At 40.1% G+C, this 24582-nt stretch overlaps 1 protein-coding gene across 1 annotated transcript; it reads right to left on the reverse strand.

Annotated features, from left to right (window-relative positions):
- Nucleotides 1–19083: 19083 nt before the first annotated feature.
- Nucleotides 19084–23721, reverse strand: LOC145105934 (protein FAR-RED ELONGATED HYPOCOTYL 3-like). The gene is made up of 5 exons (XM_079042995.1): nucleotides 23369–23721; nucleotides 20445–20454; nucleotides 19862–20290; nucleotides 19393–19578; nucleotides 19084–19275 (listed from the first exon to the last, which is right to left on the reverse strand). Exons 1-5 carry the CDS (start codon nucleotides 23719–23721, stop codon nucleotides 19084–19086), a joined length of 1170 nt encoding a protein of 389 aa, XP_078899121.1.
- Between the last annotated feature and the right edge of the window lie 861 nt (nucleotides 23722–24582).

Consider the following 24582-nt stretch of genomic DNA (forward strand, 5'->3'; position numbering starts at 1 on the left):
TTCTCCAATGCTACAGACTTATACTTAAACTTATAAGTATAACCATATTTACTGAACTTAAGTAAATCATGACGAATAGTCTTCTTGATCTTTTATGGTGGACTTGACCAGTGCACAAGAATGTGTACTCGATCCCTTAGTCCTTTCCTTATTCACATAAGGAATTAGTCTTAATTTTCCAAGCTGAAAGTTCTCATTCCTCATACTATACAACTTGCATGATTCCAAGTTTCGGTCCAATTGAACCTTGGGTGATGAGAATCTTTCCTTATTTGGTAATATTAGACACTACCACAACCGAAAGAATCAAATCCATTTTTCCAATATTGCTATCAATGGAATCTTATAAGCAACAATTTTTCACAAATGCCATTGTAAGGATACTTAAAATAAATAAAATCAAAACCTTTTTCTTTTATTTTAAAACTTTGCGGAAAAACTTATCCTTACAATCCATATGAAAACCTTGTTGTTATCTATTCCTAAGCAATATAAATATCATAACTCTTAAGTAATAGCCCAAAATTCTGATCACCGAACCATGCGATTGAAATCCATCTTCGCGATCAGAATCAGCATGTACTTAATAGAGTTAGACAATGGACTTTACCTGAAGTAGAGCCAAACTTATTGACTTTAACATCCTTAGGTAAATTTGGCAGCTTCGTAACCAATTCCCCTTCCTTTGGCAATAGTTACCTATGGACCCTTGATAATGGGACTATCTCAGACTTCGCCTCTCTCTTTACCATTGGGTCAACCGAGTTGACTATGGCCGATCCCTTTCCATTAGGAAGAGAGAGCTTTACTGGATATCCAATGTCATCATTATCAATGTCCATAGCGTTTTAGGAAGTTGATCTTAGCAAATACATAAGATCATTAAGGGTCTTGTCTTAGTCTGTTTCATAGGATTCCCAAAAGAACTCACTATGTGACTTAGAAAGTAGTTGAGCCACCAACTTTCTCAAGACTTTGACACCCAACTCTCCCGGCTTGTCAATATGTGACTACATCTCCAAGATGTGATCACACCTAGACCTTGCCTTGCCAATAGGGCTTGAGTGACCTTAAACTTTTTAGGAACTTGTGGGTTAGGGAGAATAATTGGAGGAGGTGAAAGAAGTATGATATCCATGGGACATCATCTTCATTTAGGAAAGCTTGTTTCAAGAGATTTGGGAAGATCATAAATGTCTAGACCAGACATCTTTTTGGGAGATATTCAAGATAGTTGATTTAAAGTCCTTAATATGACACCCAATATGAAATATTAAGGCTAGGACCCAACAAACTATTTTATAACTTAGAAGAGGGATGCCGTAATCCAAGCTATAAAATATTTGAAGGTAGGTGAATGACGATTCACCAATTTCCACCATGAAAAACGAAATAATTTATTAGGTTTTAATTGGATTTTAAAGTCCTAGATCTTTGAGATTCATTGAACTGTTCAAAGGCATGTTTCAATCTCGAGTGTGCCCTTCAGGTTTTGTGACTGGGATGCCGAAGATCACAAAACAAGGTGTGAATAACCATGCAAATATACTTGGTACCCTTAATATTTACCCCTTAATCAGTGTGCCGGTTAACCACACACGCTCCACCGATACTATGATAAATATTAAGTTACCCTTTGCCTACCTTGTTAAGTCCAAGTTAGTGTGCCGGTTAACCACACACGCTCCACTAACGACTTAAGCAAAGTGCAAAGTGTAATTTCATGGGTTAGCACCAAATTCACATTTTTCTAAGTAACTAAGATTGGGTATTAATAAGAGTTTAGTTACTTAGTATTTATCATTAATACTTTTAATGAAAGGAGAATTATAGTCCTTGTCCTACCCGTTCGGCTAACGACCCTCCACCAGTCAAGGAAGCGGTGGGTGAGAGTGGACACCCATTAAACTGCCATTTTATAGGCAGTAACCTTATACCCCCCTTATAGACCGGCTTCGTGATGAGGCCTACTAAAGGTAAGACTGAATTTACTCTTATACATATATATAAATATTATTAACTTAAAATATTATAAAGTATAAGGGTTGAATTTTAACTTTTAAAATTCTAAGGGCTAACTTGGAATTAAAGTATTCATAAGTGAAAACTTTTCAAATTCCAAAACTTGAGGGCAAGTTTTGAAACTATTCAAAACTAATTAATTCCATAACTTATGAGTTTAAAGTAGTTTTAAATAAAAATAAAAAAAATAAAAAAATAAAAAAAAAACTCTTCAAGTTCCATAACTTGAGGACAAGTTATGGAAGACTTTAAACTAATTAATAAAAAAAATAACTTTTTTTTATTGTAACTTATGGAACTAATTAAGGTTACACTTTTTTTTTAATTTAATGAAGAGACTCTTGAACCTCCATAACTTGAGGACAAGTTATGGAGTCATAAAACCATTTAATTAGAACTAGACTCTTCATTTTGTAACCTTTGCCAACTTTTCTGAGTTTTATGATTCTTAAATGTGACTTTTCATATAACTTGAGGACAAGTTACAAAAACACACTTTGGAATCAACTCTTAGATTAAAATGGATTGAAAACAACTATTTCACACAACTTTTCTATTAATCTAAGAACCTCATAAGAACAAGATAATTCAAATCATCAATCTTCAAGAAATTAGCATGAACATACAAACTAATACAAATCTTGAAATTATGACAATTATCTTAGAAATTGGATTAGCATGAACATTACCACATCAAAAACAAGTTTATAAGTCCAAAAACATCTTAGGGTAATGTTCCTAGTCCAATTCCAGCCAAAACAATCGAATATATGCATCCAACTCGATTTTTCAGCTACTTTTGCAAGTATAACAAGAAAACAAACCTGTCTCTGATACCACTGTTGGGTTATGAGCATTCTAACACTCCTAAGTGTACATGCAACCCTAAATACCTTGGATCTATGTTTTCTCTATTATACATACAATTATGAACATCCAAGGTATTATCCTAATCTAGCATACAAAATAATAAATATAACAAGATAGAATACATACCTCTTTGATGTAGAATGTCTTCATGAAGCTTGAGTGCCTAGTGCCCCAAGTGTGACACCTCAAATGGTTCACACAACACCAAATACACTTAGAATAACTTGAGAGAAACTTGAACACTCCTTGAAATCGTCTAGCCCTCACACTCACACATTAGTGCACGATTTCTTGAGCCATGGGATTCTTTTATATGGTGGCTATTAGGGTTACACCATGTAACTCATAACTTTACCCATTCCTTATGCTCCATGGAGTATCCATGGGTCACCCCATGGACTTAGTCCAACATAAGGAATCTTGGATCACAAGCCCACATATATAAGAATGAATGATTTACACAATCAACCCATATATTTAATTAGTCTCCTTTTGATCACTTAATTAATTCCAAATTAATTCTTGATCAATACTAATTAAATAACATTATTAATATATTAGAACTTATAATATATTAACCAACCTTAAGTGTTATTTCTCTCATTATAGTCTATCCAAATGCATGATGCCATGCAACCCAAATGGACCATGCCGGGTCGGGTCAAGTCTTACCAATTATAGTTATGGACTTAGACATTAATCCAACAGAAAATGCAAAGGTATGTGGATCGGTTGCTGAAGCTTAATGTGAACTTCCCTGAGGAGCTTGCAATAGATATCATTTTGCACTCCTTACCATCGGGCTATGATCAATTCCGCATGACATATCACATGAATAAGGAAGAGGTCACACTCAGCAAACTTCAGGGACTCCTCAAGACCGCAGAAACAGGTCTTAAGGGTAAGTCGGTTGTTAACACTCCTACTCCAAACTCCGCCCCGGTTTTGGCAATCGGGAAAGGTAGACGGAAGAAGAGGAAGAGCTCTTCGAAGGGTACCAAGGCTAGGACCCTTGATGGCTCTTCTTCAAGTGGAACCAAGAAAGGTTTTGTCACTCCTTCTTCTGACCCTAAAGAGGCTGAATGCTTCTATTGCCATGAAAAGTCACATTGGAAGCGGAACTGCCCAAAGTACCAGCAAGATGTGAAGGATGGGAAAGTTAAACCCAACCATGCAGGTATTTACACTATCTTATCTAATAACTCACCCCATTCTAACTCTTGGGTCCTTGATACCGGTTGTGGTATTCATATCTGTTCTGATTTGCAGGGACTAAGAAGAAGTGAGAATGTGGAGCATGGAAGAATAAACTTAATCATGGGGAATAGGAAAGCTTTACCTGTCACCAAGATTGGAGTTTATACTTTATCGCTAAGTAGTGGGTTTAGTTTATATTTGAATAAATGTTGTTATTCGCCAGAAATGGCAAGAAATATTATTTCCTTTCATGCATTGTATAAACAAGGTTTCACCTTTTCATTTGATAATGAAGTTGGTTCGATTAATGCTTTCTTTAATAATGTTCTTTATTTTAAAGCATTACCTTGTGATGGTGTGTATGAAACTGTATCTGTGGTTGATAACTTAGGAAATAATGTATTGTGTATTGATTCTGTTAATGATAACAACTTGGATAAAGCATCATTATGGCATTGTCGTCTTGGACATATAAGCAAGAAACGCATAGGCCAACTCCAAAAGGATGGAGTATTGGAGTCATTTGACCTAAAGTCAGATGATAGTTGCGAATCATGCTTACTTGGAAAAATGACAAAGTCACCCTTCACAGGTTCTTATGAGAGGGGTGAAGGTTTGTTGGATCTTATACACACGGATGTGTGTGGGCCCTTCAAACATGCCACAAGGGATGCTAATCGTTATTATTTGACTTTTACTGATGATTACAGTAGATATGGATATGTCTACTTAATCAAGCATAAGTTAGAGACTTTTGAGAGGTTTAAAGAGTTTAAACAGGAAGTCGAGAATCAATTGGGCAGGAACATTAAGATGCTTCGATCCGATCGAGGTGGTGAGTATCTTAGTTCAGAGTTCCTCGACTATCTTAGGGAATGTGGGATTGTCTCACAATTGACACCTCCCAGGACACCGTAGTTGAATGGTGTAGCTGAGAGGCGTAATCGAACCTTGTTGGATATGGTTCGTTCCATGATGAGTCGAGCTTCGCTACCAATCTCATTTTGGGGGTATGCCTTAGAGACTGCCGCCCATATCCTTAATCTAGTTCCCACAAAGAAAGTTGCCAAAACTCCTCATGAGATGTGGACTGGTAAAGTACCCAAACTAGACCACATTAAGATTTGGGGTTGCGAGGCTTTCGTGAGACGCGAGACTCATGATAAGCTCGAACCTCGAAGTGAGAGGTGTATTTTCATCGGCTACCCACAAAAATCCTTTGGTTACCTCTTCTACAGACCTAGTGAGAATGTGGTCTTTGTAGCTAGGAGGGCTTTCTTTCGAGAGAGAGAGAGTTCATAAGCCAAGGAGACAGTGGGAGGCAAGTTGACCTTGAAGAAATTCAAGAGTCAAGTGGTGAAGGAACTTCAAACCCTAGCACTCAACTTGAGGAGGAAACTTCTGTTGAGCCAATTGACAAGTCTGTACCTCTGAGGCGTTCCACAAGGGTTAGGAATGCACCTGAGCATTACTATGGATTCCATATTACTGCGGAAGATGATACACTTATCAGTGATGAGACACTGATAGGTCTGGATGAACCTAAAAGTTACGCGGAGGCCATGGCAGGCCCTGAGTCAGCCAAGTGGAAAGAGGCAATGGACAGCGAGATACAGTCCATGTATGACAATCAAGTTTGGAACTTGGTTGAGAATGTACCAGGTCATAAGACTGTAGGGTGCAAATGGATCTTCAAGAAGAAGACCGACATGGATGGTAATGTACACACTTATAAGGCACGACTGGTTGCAAAGGGTTTCTCACAAACTCCGGGAGTTGATTATGATGAGACCTTTTCTCCAGTGGCCAAGATTAAGTCTATTAGGGTTCTGTTAGCCATAGCCGCATTTCATGACTATGAAATATGGCAAATGGATGTCAAAACCGCTTTCCTTAATGGAAAGTTGGCTGAGGATGTTTACATGAGTCAGCCAGAGGGTTTTGTCAACACAGAGTACCCTAATAGAGTGTGTAAGCTTGAGAAATCCATTTATGGGTTAAAGTAAGCACCTCGCAGATGGAATCTTTGCTTTGATGAGAAAGTCAAGGAATTTGGCTTTTCTAGGAGTGAAGATGAATCTTGTGTATATGTCAAGGCTAGTGGGAGTATAGTTAGCTTTTTGGTATTGTATGTGGATGACATACTACTCATAGGAAATGACATCCCAACTCTGCAGGAAGTTAAGTCCTGGCTTGGGAAGTGTTTCTCTATGAAGGACCTAGGAGAAGCTGCCTATATTCTAGGGATAAGGATCTTGAGAGACCGGAGTAAAATACTAATTGGACTTAGTCAGAGTACTTACTTGGATAAGGTGTTGAAGAGATTCGGCATGCAGGACTCCAAGAAATGAGAGTTACCCATCCAGAGTAATGTCAGATTGAGTAAGACACAAAGCCCTAGTACTGAGACTGAGATAGCAGAAATGAGTCGAATAGCTTATGCTTCGGCTGTAGGATCGATCATGTATGCTACGACGTGTACTCGACCTGATGTAGCCTTTGCTTTGAGCATGGTTAGCAGGTATCAGGGGAACCCTGGCAAGGCACACTGGACTGCGGTAAAGAATATCCTCAAGTACCTATGGAGGACAAAGGACTGGGTCCTTACCCTCGGTGGGAGTGAAGACTTGAGAGTTGTAGGGTATAGTGATGCTAGCTTTCAGACTGATAGGGATAATTTCCGCTCTCAGTCAGGCTGGGTCTTTACCTTAAATGGAGGAGCAATTTCTTGGAAGAGTTCCAAGCAAGAGACAGTGGCTGATTCAACTTGCGAATTAGAGTATATAGCAGCTAGCGAGGCAGCAAAGGAGGCGATATGGCTGAAGAACTTCATTGGAGACCTTGGAGTTGTACCAGCTATTAAAGAGCCAATGGAAATTTTCTGTGATAGTGAAAGTGCAGTTGCCTTAGCCAAGGAACCAAGGGATCACGGGAGATCCAGACACATCGACAGAAAATACCATTTCATCAGACATCGAATAGAAGAAGGACTCCTCGTGGCAAAGAGGGTATCATCGGATGAGAATCCAGCAGACCCCCTCACGAAGGGACTGACTCGGGTTAAGCATCTCCAGCATGCTCGGAGCATAGGGCTGAAGGATGATATTAGATTTAGTAGTTAGAATACCTTGAAATTTGTAAAGTGTAATTGACATTAGATGATGAATAAAATGTGTTTTATTTATGAGTAAAGTGTTGCTATCTCTTGTCGATCGTTTACTATATTTCTTTTGCATGTTTTGACTTCCAGAATAATTATGTTTGGTATATCATATTATTCGAACCTCCACAGTCGGTCATATGTCGGAAGTAGGTATGAATCAAGACTGTCATGATTGGTTGCAGAGGTCTAAGTTGTTGGACATGGCTACAACACTCATGAGTGCTCATAAGTTCTGAGCATTGGACTCAACCCACGCTCACTGGAATCACTTCATGGAATTTATCTCGAGTGATCGTGAGACGGTAATATCATATAAGTCTTCAAACCTAGAGATATGATTTGTTACTTATGAGTTGGTTATGCATTGATTGTACGTTAACGCATTGGTAACTCGATGTTATAAAACGTGCTTTTGTGTATAATTCAATGAGTGGTAGAACAAACATATGAGTCGAAGTTTATCTGTTCCTTCTTGGATTAGAAGCTGATATCTGGGCCCCTCGATGATTTTGTTTTGACCTATGTACCGGACCCGGTCAGAACTAAGTTGATGTGTTCAATTAAGTTCTTTGTCAAACAAATCGGAAATCGGGAAACAAACTGCTGGACAATAAGTAAGACATTATTCCATGTATTTGTCCAGCTGATATCTAGAACAGAGGATTATATGATCACTTATCTTAAATGGCGTATCATCATCTTCTCAGTTCCGAGAGACCTTGAAAGAGCTACGATTTCCGATCGGTTCCTGAAGTATTGCAGTTATAGTTATTAGACTTATCCAAGTGGGAGACTGTTGGATAAGGTGTATAAGTCCATAACTATTTCTGGTATGTACTTGACCCGACCCGGCATGGTCCATTTGGGTTGCATGGCACCATGCAATTGGATAAACTAAAATGAGAGAAATAACACTTATGGTTTATTAATATATTATAAGTTCTAATATATTAATAATATTATTTAATTAGTTTGATCAAGAATTAATTTAGAATTAATTAAGTGATCAAAAGATAACTAATTAAATATATGGGTAGATTATGTAAATCTTCCATATCTTATATAGTGGGCTAAGAGGCTCCATGGATTATCAAGTTGGGTTCCACCCATAGGATGCTCCATGGATGCTCCATGGGAGTTACAAACCCATGGGTCATGGAAATGAAGAGTCATGACACATTAGGGTTTACATGGTGTAACCCTAGATGTGTCAACACTATATAAGAAACCCATTCTCCACCAAAATAGGCTACACTAAGAAACAAGAGGGCTAGAGCCGATTTTGCAAGTGTAAGATTCTCTCAAAGTTTACTCCTTTGCATTTGGTGTTGTGTGAAGCATTTGAGGCATCACACTTGGGGTGCTAGGCTCACAAGGTTTCAAGGATCATAATCAACAACAAGGTAAGTTATTCTATCTTTCATTCATGTTAAAAATGTTCCCCATGTATGTTAGATAGGAATATAACCTTGGAATTCAACTTTGCATGATTATTAGACAAACATAGATCCAAGGTTATTAGGGTTCCATGTACACTTAGGAAGTGTTAGAATGCTCAAAACACATCAGATTGACCAAGCTGACTTTTGAGGGCATTTTGGGTATTTTTGGGTTTTAATGGAATTGGTCACATGGTGGTTGTAGGCATTGGAGTCGAGAGCTGAGATTCGGAGTTAGATCTTATCAGTTCAGCACTACTTGTGATGTGAGTTTTTCTCACTGTACTTTCAGGTCAAAGGTACCAAGGTCGGCCCACTTGTTTGATAAAGGGACATTGTTGATATGCTGATTATGGTATAGATATGCTGATTCAGGTCAAAGGTACCAACGAGTTTGCACCTGAGTAAGAAACCATAATTTTTAGGGTGTTGCACTATATTTAAAGGCCTTAAGTCCCTTGGATGGTCTTCTTACCAGCCTCCTCTGTCCAAAAATCCTAATTTCGTGTATCCTCTTCCAAAGTTGAGTGTGTGAGCTTGTGGAGAGCTTGGAGAGTTGATTTTTGGTACTCTTTTGAAGGAGCTTTGAAGTTTGAAGTGACTAGTTTGAAAGGAAGGCTATAGATCCAGAACCTCCCTACTTGTTGAAGTCTTTTTGAGGTATAAAGTCGACACCTTGCTCCTTTATTTCTTAGATCTCTTCCTTGAAGTTTTATTGTGATTATTGACTCATTGTCGGGTTGTTCAAGGAGTTGAGTATTTTATGGGTTGTCACTTTAGATCTGGCCATTTTGTGGCCTCATTTGGCTTAAAGTTGCAAGTTTTATTAGGTTCTAGGCCTCATTCATGCATTAAGTTCTTTATTAAGCCTTTCATGAGTTCTAGAGCTTCTTTTGGCATGCATGAACGTAAAGTTTGCAACTTTACATGGTTTTCCAGCTCTAGGGTGTCAGATCTACATTTTGAAGCCTTAGATTCGATAAAAGGACTGAATGTATTAAGCTAGGGGAAACTTGACGAGTTTTCCAGCCAACTCGGCAAGTTGGTTAGGATTTTCCTGACCTTCTAAGTACTATATAAACTCGACGGGTTCATTGGTGCACTCGACGAGTTGGGTCAACATGGACGGTTGACCTTGACCTTTGACTTTAACTTTGACCATGATTGACCAAGCTGACTTTTGCGGGAATTTTGGGTATTTCGGGGTTTTGATGGAATTGATCACGTGGTGGTTGTGGCCATTCGAGTCGAGAGTTGAGATTCGGAGTTAGATCTTATCAGTTCAGCACTACTTGTGAGGTGAATTTTCCTCACTGTACTTTCAAGTCGAAGGCACCAAGGCCGACCCATTGGTTTGATAACCTGACATTGTTGATATGTTGGTTATGGTATAGATATGCATGCTAGTTTTGATATGATAGTCTGGTAGATCTGTAGAACTACCTGTGATATTGTATGTTTATATGTATATGATATTATCTATTATATGTCGACATATTGTATGGGTTGGGTTAAGGTTGTACTGCTCCGTGCTGTAGCCAACAAACCCTGAAGTATGCTAGATATGAGTTAAGGGTCAGGGAGGGCATGCCAGACTCATACTGAGGACTCATGAGCATTCCAAATATGAGCCGAGGGCCGAGAAGGGCATGACAGACTCGTACTGAGGGCTTAGTGGTATTTAGTCCAAGGACTGATCAGGTCGGGGAGCAAGCCAGACATAAGATGTGGGCCGAGGGCAAGCCAGACTTATGTTGTGGGCTCAGGGGTAATCCAGAGTGTTAAGGTGTGGACCAATTACATGTTGTTATTATATTTGTGCTATTTGTTATGTATCGGTATTTTGGGGGAACTCACTAAGCTTTGGGCTTACAGTTTTGAGTTGTGTTTCAGGTACTTCAGAGGATCGTGGCAAGACGAAGGCGTGATCGTGCACCTCCTCATGTTTTTGTTTTTCGATTTTGGGATTCCTCTTATGTGAAACTTATTTCGTAAAGAATTTGAAAACAATGTTGGTTTTGGTTTGTTTTAAAAAGTTTAAAATTTTCAAAAATTTTATGAATGGTACAAGTTGGTATCAGAGCATTGGTTTGAGTGAATTGGATGAAGACTCGTGTGAATCCAGTCTCAAACTAAGGAAAAGATTTTCAAAATGATTTTTCAAATGGTTTTTAAAATACTCAAGGAGGATGCGATGTGTACGATCAGCCGGAGTCGGTAAGTAGACCCCAAAATACCATACTGTTATTTGATATCGTGATATGTTAGAACAACATGCTAGTGATAGGCTAGTGATCTTCGGGAATTTCATGATAGAATTGCCTGACTATATGATGCCTGATAGCCTAGGACCTTTCTTTTATGGAACTGACATCATTACTGTAGTTGCTTAGTGTATGCATCATGGTTATATATAACTTAGATCTTATAGCCTGAGAATGTTTGGTTTAAAGGATTAGGCTAGAATCAGATATTCGAATGTCTATAGGATCCAATGTTATGTATGGATAGCATACACGAGTGTTGCAGGGTTGGTGGAAGTTTCATGGATGAGTCATGTGGGGTCAGTCGGCCAGTCGTGAGATGTTTAGCCTTTCCTCTAGGGAGTGAGGATGGAGTGTTCATCTATGCTTATGAGTATTGTTAGGGCGTTATGATGATCCTTGAGACAAATACGGGTAGGTGTGGAAGGTAGTATGGGCTCGTACTACTGAAATCACAGGACCCGTACGCATAGCAAGGAAGTCACAACCCCTAGGGCTTCGTTAGGAGTTGGTTCCCTGTTATGATATGTGTGGATTATCTGATATCTTCATGGTGTATTTTCAGTATGGTTACTACGAGACGAGTTGAGATCGGATCCGGGTCGGGATCAGGAGCTGGCAGTCAGGGTGGGACAACATTGTCAGAGGACCGCGTCATAGAGATCATCCATGAGGACGTGGTTTCTATTGTCCGGGGATAGATTCCGAATATGTTCGGGTCTATCAAGACTGCGATGATGGAGTTCTTTGATGATCGCTACGCAGCCATTGCTGATACGGCTGCTGCTTCAGCCTCCGCAGCCGTGGCGGCTGCAAGTGTTGGGACAAGACGGGTCTTTCAGTATCGGAACTTCGATAATACGAAGCCCCCGACTTTCGATGAAGTCCAGTACTTGATCATAGCCATGAGGTGGCTATCTGATGTGGAGGGATGGTTCTTCACTTGTTTATGCCCTGCTGACCAGAAGGTCAGGTGCGCTCTGAACCTTCTGAGGTCCAGAGCGAAGGATTGGTGGAGGCTCGCTACTAGCTCTTATTCTGTTGAGCAGAGGGCTGATGTAACTTGGGAGCAGTTTTTTGAGATGTTTCGCTCCCGATATGTTCCGCTGGTTGAGCGTGAGAGGTTAGCGCAGGAATATCTGGATTTGAGACAAGGTTCTGAGACGGTGACAGAGATCACCAAGATGTTCACAAAGAGAGCTATGTTTTGCCCTGAGTTTGCTGCATTTGAGCAGGCTCAGATGACCCGTTACTTGAGCATGCTCAAGACAGAGATCAGGCAGTTTGTTTCTACACAACGTTATTGTTCATTGTTGAAGATGTAGGAGGTCACCAAGCAGTGTGAGATTGAGATTGATCTGCAGACGAGAGAGCAGAGGCCGGACCTGGCACAGTCACAGCCTGCGCTAAAGCGGTTTAAGACCGCTAATGTCAGATCTGGGGGCCAAAAGGGCCGCACTTGCAGGAAGTGCAGCAAGTCGCATGAGGGTGCTTGTCAATCGTCGCCTGGGTGCCACAATTGTGGCCGGCAGGGCCACATGGCGAGGGATTTCCACCAGCAGGCTCCAGTACTTAGTTCCAAGATTTGCTATCAGTACGACCAGGGTGGCCATGTGAAGGCCATCTGTCCGTCGCTCGCTGGCAGGCCGTCGCAGGCTCCAGCGCCGACTACTTTGAGGATCACTGACGGGAGTCAGGGCAGGGCGGAGCCCCCAAGGGCTCGAGGTCGCGCTTTCCAACTTACTGTCGAGGAAGCCAGGGCAGCACCAGATGTTGTGACTGGTATGTTTCTATCCTTTATCTTATTGATTATGTTTGTTTTATGCTCATATGTTTGTACCTATGTTAGGTACATTCTTAGTGAACTCCTTGTCTGCTTTAGTGCTGTTTGACTCGGGTACGAGTCGGTCCTTTGTTTCTCGGTATTTTAGTAGGGAATTCGCTTTGACCATAGGGGATTTGAAGTGTCTATTGCGAGTTTATATTGCCAACAAACATGGTGTTTTTGCTTCTTCGGTTTATCAGGGATGCGTTCTGGAGATCTTCGGGGTATCCTTTCTGATCGATTTGATCCCTATCCCCATGGGGGATGTATGTGTGATTGTGGGTATGGATTGGCTTAGCCGGTTCAGTGCTATGATTGATTGTGAGATCCAGTGTGTGGCAATTCGAACCCCAAGTGGGGGAGAACTGGTTATTTATAGAGAGGGCACCAGGATGGGTTCATGGTTTTGTTCTGCAGCCAGGGCTCGACAGTATATTCTGCACGGGTGTGCAGGTTATTTGGATTATGTAGTGGATACGTGGTTTGGGGATCAAGTTTCAGTTTCAGAGGTTCCGGTGGTCAGGGAGTTTGCCAATGTATTCCCGGAAGAGATGCCCAGTGTGCCTCTTGTGAGGCAGGTCAAGTTCAGGATTGACCTCGTGCCAAGGGCGGTCCCGATCGCCAGGGCCTCGTACCGTTTGGCAACGCCTGCGATGCAGGAGTTGTCTTCTCAGCTGCAGGAGCTGATCGGCAAGCAATTCATCCATCCGAGCAGTTCTCTGTAGGGAGCACCGATTCTATTCGTCAAGAAGAAGTATGGTTCACATCAGATGTGCATCAATTATCGGGAGTTAAACAAGCTAACGGTGAAGAACCGTTATCCTCTTTCCCAGATTGATGATCTCTTTGATCAATTGCAAGGAGCATCTTGGTTCTCCAAGATTGATCTGAGGTCTGGGTACCATCAGGTCAGGGTGGGGGATGAGAACGTGGAGAAGACTGCGTTTCGGACTCGTTATGGGCATTACGAGTTCGTGGTGATGCCATTCGGGCTCACCAATGTGCCTAAGGTATTCATGGATTTGATGAATCAGGTATGCAGGTCAATGCTCGGTCGTTCGGTCATTGTGTTTATTTATGATATCTTAGTGTATTCCAAGACCAGAGAGCAGCATGAGGAGCATCTTCGTGAGCTTCTGGAGGTTTTGAGTCAAGAACGGTTTTATGCTAAGTTCTTGAAATGCAAGTTTTGGTTGCGAGAGGTTCAGTTCCTTGGACACGTCGTTAACATGGATGGGATTTAGGTCGATCCGGACAAAATTGAGGCGGTGATGCAGTGGGAGGTTCCAAAATCTCCATAGGATATCAGGAGTTTCTTGGGTTTGGCAGGGTACTACCGGACATTTATTCAAGATTACAGTACCCTTCACTCGTCTGACGAGGAAGGGGTGGATTTTCGGTGGGGCCCTGAGTAGCAGTTAGCATTTGAGACCCTTCGGCAGAGACTTTGAGAGGCCCCAGTTTTGACCCTCCCTGGGGGAATTGAGGATTTTGTGGTTTTCTGTGATACCTCCATCACCAGGTTGGGGGCAGTTCTCATGCAGAGAGGACGAGTGATAGCTTATGCTTCGCGGCAGCTGAAGCCGCATGAGACGAGATATCCCACGCAGGATCTTGAGTTGGGGGAGGTCGTTTTCGCCCTCGAGATTTAGAGGCATTACCTTTATGGGGTCTGTTGTACTATCTACATGGATCACAAGAGTTTGAGGCATATTATGGATCAGCCGAACCTGAACATGAGACAGCACAGGTGGCTGGACGTAGTCAAGGATTACGACTGTGAGATCCTTTACCATCCGGGTAAAGAGAATGTGGTGGCAGATGCCCTGAGCCGCAAGTCGGTTGGATCTTCTGTTCAGGTGTCATGTATGAGGATATTTGTGGATTCTCCGCTTGTGGGGTTGATTAGGGAGGCTCAGGCTGATGGGGTGCGGGAAGAAAATTGGAAGATTGAGAGGATCAGGGGCGAGATCACCAGGTTTGTTTCGGACAGTCGTGGCTTGTTGACCCGTTGCGGTCGGGTATGGGTTCCTATGTCTATAGGGGTAAGACAGATTGTGTTGTAGGAGGCTCATAAGTCTCATTTTTCTATCCATCTAGGGGCCACCAAGATGTTTCGGGATCTGAGGTTGAGTTATTGGTGGCCGTGCATGAAGAGGAAGATCGCCTGGTACATTGACAGGTGATTGACCAGTAGGATGGTCAAGGCCGAGCATCAGAGGCTGCATGGAAAGCTGCAACCTATGGAGGTTCCCATGTGGAAATAGGAGCAGGTTTCGATGGACTTCATCACCAAGTTACCGAAGACGAAAAAGGGTTTTGATGCTCTTTGAGTCATCGTGGATCGAGTGACCAAGAGTTCCCACTTTCTGGCAATTCGGGAGAGCTCGTCGGCCAGGAAGTTGGCCGATGTGTATATTCATGAGATCTTTGCTCGCCATGGGGTTTCGATCTCTATTGTTTCAGACCGTGTTGTTCGGTTCACCTCCCGATTTTGGCAAAAGTTCCATGAGGATCTTGGTAAGAAGCTGCACTTCAGCACAACTTATCATCCGCAGACCGACGGCCAGATTGAACAGACGATTCAGACTCTCGAGGGTATGATGCGTGCATGCGTCATTGATTTTGGTAGGAGCTGGGACTCCTACCTACCTCTTGCTGAGTTCTCCTACAACAACAGTTTCCACTCCAGGATTGGTGCCCTGCCTTTTAAGCTTTTATATGGGCGGAGATATCGTACCTCAGTCTGTTGGGGAGAGGTTGGTCACAGGGTTATGGGGCGCATCGAGGTGGTTCTTCAGACTACGGAGATGATACAGCAGATCAGGCAGAGATTGCAGACTGCTCAGAGTCGGCAGAAATGCTATGCCGACCGACACCGATCTGAGTTGGAGTTTCAGGTCAGCGACATGGTGTTACTAAAGGTATCACCTTGGAAAGGTGTGATTCATTTCAGGAAGAGGGGTAAATCGGGTCCCCGATATATCAGACCATTCCAGATTATTTCCAGGGTTGGCAAGGTTGCATATAGATTCGATCTTCTAAAGGAGCTCAGTCAGATTCATAGCACTTTCCACGTTTCGAAGATGAGAAAGTGCGTTATGGAAAAGGATGCAGTGGTATCATTGGATGATATTCAGGTTGATGAGCGCCTGACCTATGTCGAGAGGTCGGTAGCTATCCTGGAAAGGAAAGTAAAGGTTTTGCATAACAAGGAAGTATCCTTGGAAAAGGTACAGTGGCAACACCGGAGGGGCTCTGAGTGGACATGGGAGCCGGAGGCTGAGATCCGGGATCATTACCCGGAATTATTCACCGCAACAGGCTTCGAGGACGAAGCCTATTCCAAGTGGGGGAGATTTGTAACATGTCAATCCTCAGGTATGAAATTTAATTATTTAAACATGTTTTCTTTGAAAATCGGCGAGTTGGAAGCCTCAACTCGGCGTGTTGAGGTGACGTTTGCCTGCGGATATTAATGAACCGACTCAACGAGTCAAGGTGCCTCAACCCAACGAGTTCGCACCTGAGTAAGAAACCATAATTTTTAGGGTGTTGCACTATATTTAAAGGCCTTAAGTCCCTTGGATGGTCTTCTTACCAGCCTCCTCTGTCCAAAAATCCTAATTTCGTGTATCCTCTTCCAAAGTTGAGTGTGTGAGCTTGTGGAGAGCTTGGAGAGTTGATTTTTGGTACTCTTTTGAAGGAGCTTTGAAGTTTGAAGTGACTAGTTTGAAAGGAAGGCTATAGATCCAGAACCTCCCTACTTGTTGAAGTCTTTTTGAGGTATAAAGTCGACACCTTGCTCCTTTATTTCTTAGATCTCTTCCTTGAAGTTTTATTGTGATTATTGACTCATTGTCGGGTTGTTCAAGGAGTTGAGTATTTTATGGGTTGTCACTTTAGATCTGGCCATTTTGTGGCCTCATTTGGCTTAAAGTTGCAAGTTTTATTAGGTTCTAGGCCTCATTCATGCATTAAGTTCTTTATTAAGCCTTTCATGAGTTCTAGAGCTTCTTTTGGCATGCATGAACGTAAAGTTTGCAACTTTACATGGTTTTCCAGCTCTAGGGTGTCAGATCTACATTTTGAAGCCTTAGATTCGATAAAAGGACTGAATGTATTAAGCTAGGGGAAACTTGACGAGTTTTCCAGCCAACTCGGCAAGTTGGTTAGGGTTTTCCTGACCTTCTAAGTACTATATAAACTCGACGGGTTCATTGGTGCACTCGACGAGTTGGGTCAACATGGACGGTTGACCTTGACCTTTGACTTTAACTTTGACCATGATTGACCAAGCTGACTTTTGCGGGAATTTTGGGTATTTCGGGGTTTTGATGGAATTGATCACGTGGTGGTTGTGGCCATTCGAGTCGAGAGTTGAGATTCGGAGTTAGATCTTATCAGTTCAGCACTACTTGTGAGGTGAATTTTCCTCACTGTACTTTCAAGTCGAAGGCACCAAGGCCGACCCATTGGTTTGATAACCTGACATTGTTGATATGTTGGTTATGGTATAGATATGCATGCTAGTTTTGATATGATAGTCTGGTAGATCTGTAGAACTACCTGTGATATTGTATGTTTATATGTATATGATATTATCTATTATATGTCGACATATTGTATGGGTTGGGTTAAGGTTGTACTGCTCCGTGCTGTAGCCAACAAACCCTGAAGTATGCTAGATATGAGTTAAGGGTCAGGGAGGGCATGCCAGACTCATACTGAGGACTCATGAGCATTCCAAATATGAGCCGAGGGCCGAGAAGGGCATGACAGACTCGTACTGAGGGCTTAGTGGTATTTAGTCCAAGGACTGATCAGGTCGGGGAGCAAGCCAGACATAAGATGTGGGCCGAGGGCAAGCCAGACTTATGTTGTGGGCTCAGGGGTAATCCAGAGTGTTAAGGTGTGGACCAATTACATGTTGTTATTATATTTGTGCTATTTGTTATGTATCGGTATTTTGGGGGAACTCACTAAGCTTTGGGCTTACAGTTTTGAGTTGTGTTTCAGGTACTTCAGAGGATCGTGGCAAGACGAAGGCGTGATCGTGCACCTCCTCATGTTTTTGTTTTTTGATTTTAGGATTCCTCTGATGTGAAACTTATTTTGTAAACAATTTGAAAACAATGTTGGTTTTGGGTTGTTTTAAAAAGTTTAAAATTTTCAAAAACTTTATGAATGTTACAAAATGTTATTTTATGATGTTGATTTTTCTCTCACTTTTGAAAAAAAATCAATTTTATACTTCTCCAATGGTTATTTTTGTTTATTAATTTCTTCAATTTTAATTTAATTTTTTTATATATCACTATTACTTATTTATGATGTAAACAACTTCCATTTCATTTCAGGTAAAATATGGACTCTATAATTCAAAAATAACTAATTTTGCTGTATCTAATAACATGTTCCCCATTTTTTCAAGATTCTTGTTTCTTTTATTTGTGGTTAGATTTTCATACAGATTGTAGTTGACTCCAAGAACGCCACTTCCACCGTTACTTAAAAAGTTTATCTTCATTGAACATATCAAATCTTTACTAGATGTCTTTGAAATAGAGGAATGTTGTTCATTTAAAGAAGATTTCTTTTTATCATGTTTGATGTTATTCTATGATGGGTGATTAGAAGTTGCTTTTCTAGATGAATATGCTTATGTTTATATTTTTTATGAACAATGTTGTTGTATATTTGTTATGAACAATGTTGTTTTATATGGTTATATGTAATGAGATTTGTAGTAGAACTTAGATGTTAATTATATGTAATCATAAATGATTAGATGTATTGAATAACAGTTTATATGTAATCATAAATGATTACATGTATTAAATAACAGTTAATAAATTACATAATTATTTCTATTTGTATAATCATAAATGATTATGTAAGACCACTTCATATGTTTTGTTTAATCATAAATGATTATATACTTTTGTAATCATAAAAGACATAAAGTTAGATAGAAGAAGGTTCAAGATAGAAAAATTTCAAGAAAACTGATTTGTTGTACTGCTAATAAAATCAAAGAAAGAATTATCAAAGTAGATAGATTTCAATAAATAAAATCATAGTACATTTTGTCATGTAAAAAGAGTAAAATGCATCAAACAAAAAGTATATTATTTAGAAAAAAAATCATGACTTATTCATTACTAATTAAACTAGTAATTATCTATGTAGCTTTTGATGACTGTTCTGCTGCAAGTTTGATTGGGCATGTACGCAAGTTATGAGGAGCCATTTCTCCACATCCTGAGCATCTTCTTGTTTGCTTGTTTGAATTTTTATATGTTATTTTTGCTGCACTTTGAATTCTATTTTTTTTCCACTTCCTTTATTGCTTTGAACATTTGGAACATTGATGTCAATGTCTTTTGGAATAGAAATGCCCATAAGCTTTCCTACCTCTTCAACATATGTCCTATTTTTCTGCAATTCATTTGTAGGATCTTTCTCGTATTCCTTTAGCATGTTTTCTGTTTTCTTAACAAAAAAATCCGTTTTGTCTTCATTTTTTCTTACGTATTACAAACATGCTTCAAAGTTGTAGTATGCTTGATTGACAAATCTGTCAATTTTGTTGTCTCTTGTATGATATACATGCCTACCAAAGTGATAATGCATTGATATCACATCACTTCTCCAACGATTCTCAATGTATTGTTCAGGTATTTCCTTAATTCCATGTTTCATGAGTATGTTGAATGCATGTCTACACAAAGTCCCAAAGCGGTTAAAGTGTTCACAAGTACATTTTACATCATTTGCTGGAAGTTTTATTTCTACCTGTTCAAAATAAAATTAAAGCATTAAGTGTATTTTCTATTGAATTAAATATAGTTGTATGTATTGTTTTATAATCATAACTGAATATAGTTGTATATTACGTTGTGATTCATCAAAATTTAAAAATAATAATATATTACCTCAAATTCTGTTTTTAAATCGCTATTTTTGTCCAGTTGTTCCACTTTGTATAACTCCCATCCGTTTTTTGTTCCAACATGTTTGTAATGGCAGTACCAGGAACCTTTATAGATTTCTTTCTGTAATTCATAAAACAATGTACCTGTATAAACTTTTGCAGCATGTTTTTTTCTATCGGTCGCGGTGAAATCAATTTATATAACGCCTTCTTTGTTTCATGATCAAGCTCCTTTTGTGTATTTCTTTGTTTTTGAATTGCAGTGTCATAGTTCATCATGAAATGTAAAAGTAAATTTCCAGATTGCGAGTAGGTGTTGAAGAAGGAATTCATGCTTTCTGATCTTGAAGTGGTTTTCATCAATCCAGACATTCTAGTGTCACTGAAGTATGCAGATATCCATTTGTCACGTAATTCGAACATATCATTGAACCATCTTTTATCTTCCAGATTGAATTCATTAATAATCAACTCCCACTTCTTCTCAAATTCATCAGGTCTGATATGCATATTCCAAACAAGCTTCTTAAATCTCTTCTTGAAGTCCTTGCTTTTAAATAAATCGCCAGTAACCTATGAATGAGCAATTTTACTTATATAACTATAAATTATATACTTATCTGGATATATCATATATGAGTAATCATATATGATTATGTACTGTAATGTATGATTAATTATTTATTATGATGTACAAACATATATGACTAATCATATATGATTATACAGTATGATATCTGATAATTCATATTATTAGAATACTAATCATATATGATTAATCATATATGAATTTATATTATATTATATTATTAGTTATATTTTACAGTCTATAAGCGGATATGGTTTATCATATATGATTACATAGTTTTTTTTATAAATCATATATGAGTTATCATATATGATTTATATTATAGTTTTATTTTTATTATACATTTGAAGTTTTTTCATTACGTGTCTCATGCATAATCTATGTCTTGAATTTGGTCCTCCTGAAGGTGTCACCTTGGAAAGGTGTCATCCGGTTCAGGAAGCGGGGCAAGTTGGGCCCCAGGTACATCGGTCCTTTCAGGGTTGCAGCCCGGGTGGGCAAGGTGGAGTATAGGTTGGATCTGCCAGCCGAGCTTAGCCAGATTCATAGTACCTTTCACGTCTCCCAGCTGCAGAAGTGTCTGGTAGACGACTCTGCAGTGGTACCTTTGGAGGATATTCAGGTGGATGACCGCGTGAACTACATTGAGCGACTAGTAGCTATCCTCGACAGGAAGTCGAAGGAGTTGTGGAACAAGAGGGTCGAGATGGTGAAGGTGCAATGGCAGCACCATAAGGGCTCAGAATGGACGTGGGAGCCGGAGGACGAGATGCGGGAGCACTACCCCGAGCTTTTTCCAGACGCAGCAGCAGACTTCGACGACGAAGTCTAAAATAAATGGGGGAGATTGTAACGCCCGGTTCCTGGTATGTATTTTAAATTTAAATATTTTATGTTTTTACACTGGGACTCGGCGAGTTGGAGGCCCAACTCGTCGAGTAGACAAGACTTTGGTCGCAGGTTTTAAGTAACCTACTCAACGAGTCGAGAGCCCGACTCGGCGAGTAGGACTGTCTGGATGAAACCCTAATATTTAGGGTTTGCACCCTATTTAAACAACTTAACTCGTCCCAAACCAGCCTCCATCGTCCCTTTCACTTCCATAAAGCCTTATCTCAAAACCCTAGAGCTTGTTGAGTGTTCTTGAGCCATTTTTGAGTATTTAGAGTTGTTTGAAGCTTGAAGGAAGAAGTGGAAGCTTGGGGGTTCTTGAAGAAGCAAGTGGATCCAGAGATTTTGCTCCATTTCCAGCTTATTCAAGGTAAAAAGCTTGAACCTTGACTTATCATTTGATAGATCTTCTTTAAGACATGGATCTTGCCATTTTTGGGACATTTCTAAGCCACCTTTGGGTTTGGATCATATTGTGGAGTGTTAGCTTCAGATCTGGAACCATTGAGGGTTCCTATGGCATAAAGGTGCCAACTTTATGGCCATGGGAAGCCCATGCATCGTATAAACCCCATTTTATAGCATTTTGAGCCAAAACCCCATGCATGGAAATCAAGTTTACGTATAAAATGGACCCTAGGAGGTCAGATCTATGATTTGGATGCATTAAGACCCACTGAAATCGACTATATAGTTTTGGACAAATAGGGAATCGGCGAGTCGTTCATGGGACTTGGCGAGTTGAGTCGTATTTCCTATCAAATCCTTCTGTTGATGGACGAGATGCTAAGATAGAAGAACACTCAGTTTTCTAGGCTTATTAGGGACCTGGAAATCATGGAACTCGGCAAGTGTATGAACGGACTCGGTGAGTTCAAGGCAATGTCCCAACCACACGAAGACGGACTCGACGAGTTCAAGGAGAACTCGGCGAGTCATAGACTAAACACCTTCATACGGATGAAGATGGACTCAACGAGTTCAAGGATGAACTCGGCGAGTCAGTTGAAGGACTTCCTGATGTTTTGTTGAAGGAGAACTCGTCGAGCTCTTGCTAGACTCGAAGAGTAGGGACGGGGTTGTAGCATTTTGTGGACGTGGGGACTCAACGAGTTGGTGGACCAGCTCGGCGAGTCTAGTCAACCAGATGTTGACTTTGACCAAAGTTGACTTTGACCAGGGTTTTGACCTTGACTTTCACTTAGACTTGAGTTGACCCTTGTAAGGGTTATGAGTATGAAATGGTAATTTAGAAAGGTTGTTGTGTAGGGATTGAGGAGTTGAGAAGAGTTGATTTCCATACCGAGGACAGTGCAGGCACTACACGACATCGAGGTGAGTTACCTTCTAGTAGAAGTGGGTCTAAGGCCATAATGTCGGCCCAATGTAAGGAGTTGTTGTTAGATAATTATCTTTGTGATAGTTATCTATGTTTGCTACTGTCTAATATGTTTTACATGCTAGTATAGTATGATGTTATGTGTTAGTAGTAGTGAGGGGAATAATCCCCAGTAATCGGTCGATAGGGCCGAAGGGGTAGTATAGTACCCATCCATGCTAGACAGTATGATTATGTTTGATATCATATGATAGTAGTAGGGGGTGAAATAGTCCCCGTAACCGGTTGAGATAAACCGAATGGGTAGGTCGGACACCCCGGTATGTCTGACAGGGGTAGGTTAGGCACCCCGGTATGCCTAGCAGGGTAGGTCGGGCACCCAGATATGCCTGACAGTATGTTTATTGTATGGTATGTGGTATGATGGGGGAACTCACTAAGCTTTGTGCTTACAGTTTTCAGTTTTGGTTTCAGGTACCTCTTCGTCGAAGGGGAAGGAGTCGGCACGGTAGCATCGCATCGCACACACATGATTTCCGCATTTAGAGATCCATGGGATTTGTACTCTGACATTATTACTACTTTCTGTTATGGTTTTTGGGACATGTTATTATGGTTTGATGAGTTGAAATGATGCTGATGTTGTTTTTCAGTAAATGGTTTTATAAGTATTAAATTTAAAAACGAAATTTTTGGTATTGAAAATTGGGACGTTACAGAAAATATGTTTAGTACAATCATATTTGATTAATAGTATGTTTAAATTTAATTGTATAATTTTTTTATTTTATCGTAAACGAATAAATTATGTAAAGTATATATATTAACTTACTTGTTCGTTCTAAAAGTTGCATCAAAAGATATAACTTCTCCAAACTCTGCATAAAAAGCCTTTTCTCTTTCATCTGCCCAAAACATTGCAGCCAACTGATCTCCATCACGAAAGTACTCAAATGAATAATTTGGGTAACGATCTCTACGATCATTCATTTTATTGATCATTATTAGAGCATCCTTGTAACATAAGATTCTATTTACTCCTCTCCTCAAGTTCTTGTAGTTTGTTACCTTCGCCCCTACATATTCGTATCCTCTTTTCAAAACTGCTCGTATTTTGTGAGCCATTGTTGGACCAATTTTAGCTTTTGATGCAAGTACTACAAACTCTTTTTCAGAATATGACATCTTTCTTGCCTTTTCATATAAGTGATGGGTTTTGAGCATTCTAACACTCATATGGTGTACATGCAACCCTAGATGCTTTGGATCTATGTTTTCTCTAATATACATGCAAACTTTTATTTTTCCAAAGCATCATCCTAACTAGCATACAATGGAGTATTTTTACTACAAATTCTAGTTAGATGACATACCTTTTGTTGTAGTTGGAAGCCTTGTACCTTTAAGAACTTAGTGCCCCAAGTGTTGCACCTCAAATGGAATCACAACACGCCTTTGGACAAAAGAGATTTTTGAGAGAGTATCTTCTTGCACCAAAATCGGCTACCCTCTAGTATTTCACTTAAGTGCCATTTTGGTAGCCATGAGGCTTCTTATATAGTGTGGCAAGATTAGGGTTACACCATGTAAGCCTTAATGGCCATGACCTTCCATATTCCTTAGGATCCATGGGTTTAAACCTCCATGGATCATCCATGGGTTGTCACATGGGTTTAGCCCAACCTAAGGAATCATGGATCATTGGCCCACACCATCAGAATAAATGATTTACCAATCAACCCCTTATATTTAATTAGTCTATTTTGATCACAAAATTTATTCCAAAATTAATTATTGATCAATACCAATTAAATAATATGATTTCATATTAATATATTAGAACTTATAATATATTAACAAATCATAAATAACCTCTTCTCAAAAGTCCATCCTATCAAATTGTCCTGGTGATATGCAACCCAAATGGACCATGCTACTCTCGGGTCAAGTACATACCAATAATAGCTATGGGCTTAGACACCTAATCCAACAGTCTCCCACTTGGATAAGTCTAATAACTATTATTGCAAGCATGACTCCAACCCG

Source organism: Lactuca virosa, chromosome 4 (genome assembly GCF_052849685.1).
Source record: "Lactuca virosa cultivar CGN04683 chromosome 4, Lactuca_virosa_CGN04683_v6, whole genome shotgun sequence".
Lineage (NCBI taxonomy): Eukaryota > Viridiplantae > Streptophyta > Magnoliopsida > Asterales > Asteraceae > Lactuca > Lactuca virosa.